At 31.5% G+C, this 6,000-nt stretch overlaps 2 protein-coding genes across 2 annotated transcripts; both read left to right on the top strand.

The window, feature by feature from the left end:
* Positions 1-280: 280 nt before the first annotated feature.
* LOC139482950 (uncharacterized) lies at positions 281-1,504 on the top strand. The gene has a single exon (XM_071266978.1). The coding sequence runs from the start codon at positions 281-283 to the stop codon at positions 1,502-1,504; it is 1,224 nt and encodes a 407-aa protein (XP_071123079.1).
* A 2,114-nt stretch (positions 1,505-3,618) lies between these two features.
* On the top strand, positions 3,619-5,367 carry LOC139482949 (uncharacterized). Its single transcript, XM_071266977.1, has one exon. The coding sequence runs from the start codon at positions 3,619-3,621 to the stop codon at positions 5,365-5,367; it is 1,749 nt and encodes a 582-aa protein (XP_071123078.1).
* The last annotated feature ends 633 nt before the right edge of the window (positions 5,368-6,000 follow it).

Here is a 6,000-nt window from a genome sequence, read left to right as displayed (position 1 = left end):
TCGTTAAACACCACCACATATATTTGGGATAATACCTCGGGTTGTGAGTCCCGGATCATCACGGTCGTGTTTTTGTAGCACTGCACTGAATTAGAATATATCATTATATTTTGTGTTTATAGTCTTATATTTCAGATATTTTTTTGAGAATATTAAATAATTGATATTGTCTGCTATCTGAATAATTTATTCAGTATTATTATAGTATTATTATAGTTAGATACTCAACTTTTCTTGTCTACTGAAAAGTGTTCACCAATATTCTTTGTTGTCCGACATTATGGACAAAACAATTTCTGGTCAGTTCGATGAGGAAGAATTTTATAAGTCCCTCAATGAAACTGATACCACAGACATGGAATCCTCTGAATATGAAAAACATGGCTGGTCCACACAGAGGAAAAGACGAAAAAGAATGGCAAGTACATCTCCCCTAAATGATAATACCCTCCTTAATACACCTTCCCCTCTCCCCCATACACCCTCAGTAAAAGGTAATGAGTATTTACTAGTCCTACAGAGTGTTGATCCCAATACTAAACTTAGCACCCAAAATCAGATAAAAATCCAAAAGATTCTCCTTGAGACTGTTGGTACCCCAAAAAGAATTAAACCACTTAACAGTGGGAAAATACTAGTAGAGTGCATTGACAAATCGCAGTGGAAACAGCTAAAACGCGTCAAACTCATTGGTGAATTACAGATTAGGACAAGTGTGCCCAAATCTGTAACTTCATCAATAGGAGTTATTTATAACGTGCCTCTAGACATTAACGTTGAAGACGAAGATATCGTGTCGGTGCTTAAAGCCCAGAAAGTTAGTAAAATTCAAAGGATGTCCTACTTTGACAAACAAATCGGTGAAAGAAAACCATCTAGATCCATAAAGTTATTCTTTCAGACACCCCAGCTACCAGCAACAATCAATATTGGGTACAAAACATATAATACCAAATTATTTGTACCTAAACCTATTCAATGCTATAAATGTCAGGGGTTTGGGCATATGGCAAACCAATGTAGAAATAAAAAAAGATGTATTAAATGTGGAGAGGAACATGAGAACGAGCAATGTACCTCAACAGATTTAAAATGTGTAAACTGTAAAGGTAAACATATGTCTAATGACAAAGAATGTCCACAAAGGACCCAACAAAAAATGGCCCTTAAGCTGGTGAAATCTAAAAATATTTCACTACAACAAGCAACAAACCAGCTTAAAATCAATGAACATCATAAAGAAAGCTCTAAATCAACTAGCAAAACCCCAAAAGATCAGAGCTCAGTACCACCCAAAAAAGATAAATGTACCATACAAGACTTGGTAACTGTAATTAGTGTTGTCATGCACCAGACTATGAGCCCTCCTACTAAACCCATAGACTTTACTTTAAAGTCAATTATGGGTTTTGTAGGAATAGTTGTAAAACAGATGTTTGGGTCAAATTTTGATCTCTCATTAGGTTTGGAAATGGCTAGTAGAGTTACAACTGAAATGATATAATTCATTTATCGCCCAATATAAAGTATTAACAATATACAATTAAAAATGGCTATCAATTATACTATTTATTTATCATGTTTATTATTATATAACATAATGTTCAGTGTTGTTCATTGGAACTGTCGCGGCATTAACAACAATGCTGCGGCGTATATAGCTATGTCACAAATGAAGCCTGATATTATTTGCTTCCAGGAAACATGGTGTAAAAACGAACAAGATCATCCACATGTAATAGGTTATAAAATAGCTGATTTTTCTGTACGTAATACCAAATCACATGGAGGTACAGCTATATATGTCAGAGAAAATCTTCCATATCTGAAAAAGAATATTAACAGTGATTTAGAAATATCATGTATTGAATTTAGTTTTGATAATAATAATATTACACTGGTCAATCTTTATGACACAGCATCAAATACAAAACTACCCCATTATAACAATATATTTGATCAAATAGAGGGAAAATTTATACTATGTGGAGACTTTAATGCCCACCACACTATGTGGGGCGGTAAAAATATAGATACTAAGGGAAGAGAGCTGTTCTCTTTCCTTGAGTATAAAGATATAGTACTTCTTAATGATGGTACAGGTACAAGATGTAACCCCAGTACATTAGAACTGTCACCTATTGATTTGTCTTTTTGTAATTCTAGTTTAGCTAGTAAATTAACATGGTCAGTTGACCTCATTAGTTCCTATGGCAGTGACCATCATGTTGTAAATATTAGTTTTAGCCATAAACAAATGCAAATTGATGAAACTGAATCTGTATATAATTATAAGAAAGCAGACTGGGAGGCATTCTCCAGCAAGTGTAATGAACATTTGAGTCCTGACATGATTTCTGACAATATAGAAGAAACATGTTCAAGACTAACAAACAAAATACTCAAAATAGCTGGGGAGTGCATCCCAGTCAAATTAAAAAATAATAAACCTAAAAAACCACAGGTACCATGGTGGACACCTGAATGCACTAAATGTGTTAAAGAAAGGAACACCTGTAAAAACCGTGCCCAACATTCAGGTCTTGGTATTGATTTCACTATATATAGAGAAAAAGAAAGAACGTGCAGAAAAACTATCAAAGCTGCACAAGCTATGTATTGGGAGAGCTACTGTAACTCTCTCAATAATGATACTAAATTATCAGATGTATGGAAAAAAGTAAAATCAATGTTGGGTAAAACATTTAAAAAATTAAATTTACCAACCCTGTTATATAATAATACCAAATATGAATTTACTCAAGACAAAGCAGATATACTTGCTACAAATTATGCTCAAGTCAGTAGTGACCATAATTACTCAGAAAAATTTAAAAATCAGAAACAAGATATTGATCAAAAGGAGTACAGTAAATTATTACACTATTATAAGGATAACTCTGATAGTTATAATGAACCATATACTATGCAAGAATTAAAAGATGCTATCAGTGATACATCTGATACCTCCCCTGGAAAAGATAAAATTACGTATTCTATGTTCAAACAATTTACAGACAAATCACTGTCTGTGTTATTACTTTTTATCAATAGAGTTTGGTTTTTACAAAAACTTCCAAGTGAATGGAAACATTCCATTATATCACCAGTACTTAAACCTGGAAAAAACCCCACAGACCCACAGTCATATAGACCAATAGCCCTTACTTCTAATTTTGTAAAAATTATGGAGAAAATGGTTAATAATAGACTACGTTGGTATCTAGAAAAAAATAATTTCTACACACCAAATCAAAGTGGATTTAGGAAAAATAGAAATACTATGGAACAAATAATTAGAATTGATAATGATATTCATAAAGCATTTCTCAAAAAACATTTCACAGTTGGTGTATTTATAGATTTCCAAAAGGCATTTGATATGCTATGGAAAAATGGGTTATTAATAAAAATGGCTTCAATAGGTATAAGGGGTAATATGTTGGGATGGGTAAAGGATTTTCTTAGTGACAGAACTATACAAGTTAAAGTTAATAATACTTACTCTGAAATATTTATAATTCAGAATGGTACACCACAGGGTAGTTGTATAAGTCCTACACTATTTAACATCATGGTGAATGATTATATATATCCAATAATTTAAAGTACTGTGCTATGTCACAATTTGCTGATGACAGTGCCATATGGTTATCTGGAAAAAGTTCTAAATATCTACAAAAAAGAATGCAAGAGGATATAGACACAATTAATACTTGGTGTGATAAATGGGGTTTCCTAATATCACAAACAAAAACGGTAGCTATGATATTTAGTAAGAGTAGTTCTCCTTGTATTAAACTTAAACTTGGAGAAACAATATTGTCATTTGTTAAAGAAGTCAAGTTTCTAGGTATGATTTTCGATTCAAAACTAACATGGTTAAAACATGTACAATATATAGAAAGTAGATGTTCAAGGGTGTTGAACTGCATGAAATTATTAACTGGTACTAAATGGGGTGCAAATTGTTCTACCCTGAGAACAATATATATATCAATGATAAGGTCAAAGATAGATTATGGCTGTGAGGTTTATAACTCAGCCTCCTACTCTGTCAAGAAAAAACTAGATAGTATTCAAGCCCAAGCATTAAGGATATGTGCAGGTGCTCATAAAACTGCCAGTATAAGTGGATTACAGACTGAAATTGGTGACCCCCCATATGGGTTGAGAAGAAAAAGTCTTATTACTAAGTCTTTTTTGAATATATTTAGTCTAAATGACACAAACCCAACTATAAAAAGTTTACAAGAAAATGCTATATATGAATTTAATAAGGAAAAAATTAAAGAAAATCAAAAACCATATTGTGTTACTGCACATGATACTATGAATAAATATAATGTAGATATTAATACTGTATACAAATGTAAAGAGTTCCCTACCCCACCATGGCATGTTCTAAAACCACAGGTCAAAACGGAACTTACAAATATTATTACTAAAAAGGATAGTCCTCACCTAATTAAAAGTGAAGGAAATATCCTCATTGATAACAAGTATAGTAATTTTTTAAAAATATATACAGATGGATCTAAGAATCCAGAAAACAACACAAATGCATGTGCTTTTGTCGTTCCAGAACTTAAAGTAAAAAAAGGTTTTAAATTACAAAATCATGTTTCAATATTTATGTGTGAATTGACAGCCATACTTTTATCTTTATATTGGTTAGAAGAATTTCAACCAGAAAATACTGTAATATTTGTAGATTCACTGTCAGCACTAAAAGCTATTACAGGAAGTATATTTAAAGTTAAAACACAAATAATTTATGACATCCAATATATATACAGTAAACTGTCCAAATTAGGTTTGAATATAATTTTAGAATGGATACCCAGTCATGTGGGTTTAAGTGGTAATGAAATGGCAGACACAGCAGCTAAAAAGGCTCTATCAATAGAGACATGTATAACTAGTATACCACTTTACAAAGAAGATATCAAATGTTTATGTAAAAATTTATTAAAAAAAATGTGGCAACAATACTGGGAAAACAACACTAAAAGTAAACAACTACACGCTATTCAAAAAGATGTTAACTTTTGTATTACCATACCAAAGAGTACAAGAGAAAGAGAAAGAACTCTATTTAAACTTAGATCAAGTTATATATTCACTAATAAATTCAAATACACAATGGGTAAATGTAATAGTGAACTGTGTGACACATGTTTAGTAGTGGACGACATGCAACACTACCTGTTTAACTGTAATAAGTACATACCACAAAGACATAAAATGATGGAAAAGTTTGAATCAACCGGTGTAAAAGATCTCTCGTATAAAAATTTATTTTCAGGATATTCTCAGACCCTTATCCCAATATGGGATTATTTAATAAACACGGGTATGCGATAAAAGTAAAATTATTCAGAAAATACAAAAAACCTCAATATATATTTCTAGTTTCTAGTGTAAATTTTGTAAAAACATGCTTATAATTATTTTAATAAGATATTTTTGGTAGGGGTTAGAAAACCTACAGATATTATTAGTATAGGAAAAGAAAAATGACATAAACTATAGGCCTAGTAAAATTACTTATTTCTAAAATAAAACTTTGAAATATTAGTCACTGGACAACAACCCATGGATTTTAACAAGTATGACAAGGCATCTCAAATATTCAAAATACTAATTACATTTGTAACAACCGATTAAATTAACTCTAGATAAGAGAAAATCTAAGTTAGAAAGTGAAAATAAATTAGATTAAAATAATTAGCAGTTGATTTTTAATATTATAAATCTCATCTTGCTGATAAATACATGAGATCATATGTAAAATATCAAGCCACAGGAGTCTGACATATCTCCCAGAAATCATCAATCACAAGCACTCTCTCGTCGGTCCATCCCAAATCAAATTGGGGACACAAACCTCACAACAAGAATTAACTGCATGTACATTGTATATATATAAGTACCTAACTAACACTATGAGGAATGTGATTCAGCTGCTGTCAATGGATAAACTATTGACACCGCAGC

The sequence above is a fragment of the Mytilus edulis genome, chromosome 7 (genome assembly GCF_963676685.1).
Source record: "Mytilus edulis chromosome 7, xbMytEdul2.2, whole genome shotgun sequence".
NCBI classification, from domain to species: Eukaryota; Metazoa; Mollusca; class Bivalvia; order Mytilida; family Mytilidae; genus Mytilus; species Mytilus edulis.
The sequence above is the reverse complement of the archived record's forward strand: the minus strand, read 5'-3'. Positions and strand labels throughout refer to the sequence as shown.

Excerpts from the sequence above, each read along its gene's own strand:
- LOC139482950 (XM_071266978.1), top strand. The coding sequence starts at position 281 with ATGGACAAAACAATTTCTGGTCAGTTCGATGAGGAAGAATTTTATAAG.
- LOC139482949 (XM_071266977.1), top strand. The coding sequence starts at position 3,619 with ATGTCACAATTTGCTGATGACAGTGCCATATGGTTATCTGGAAAAAGT.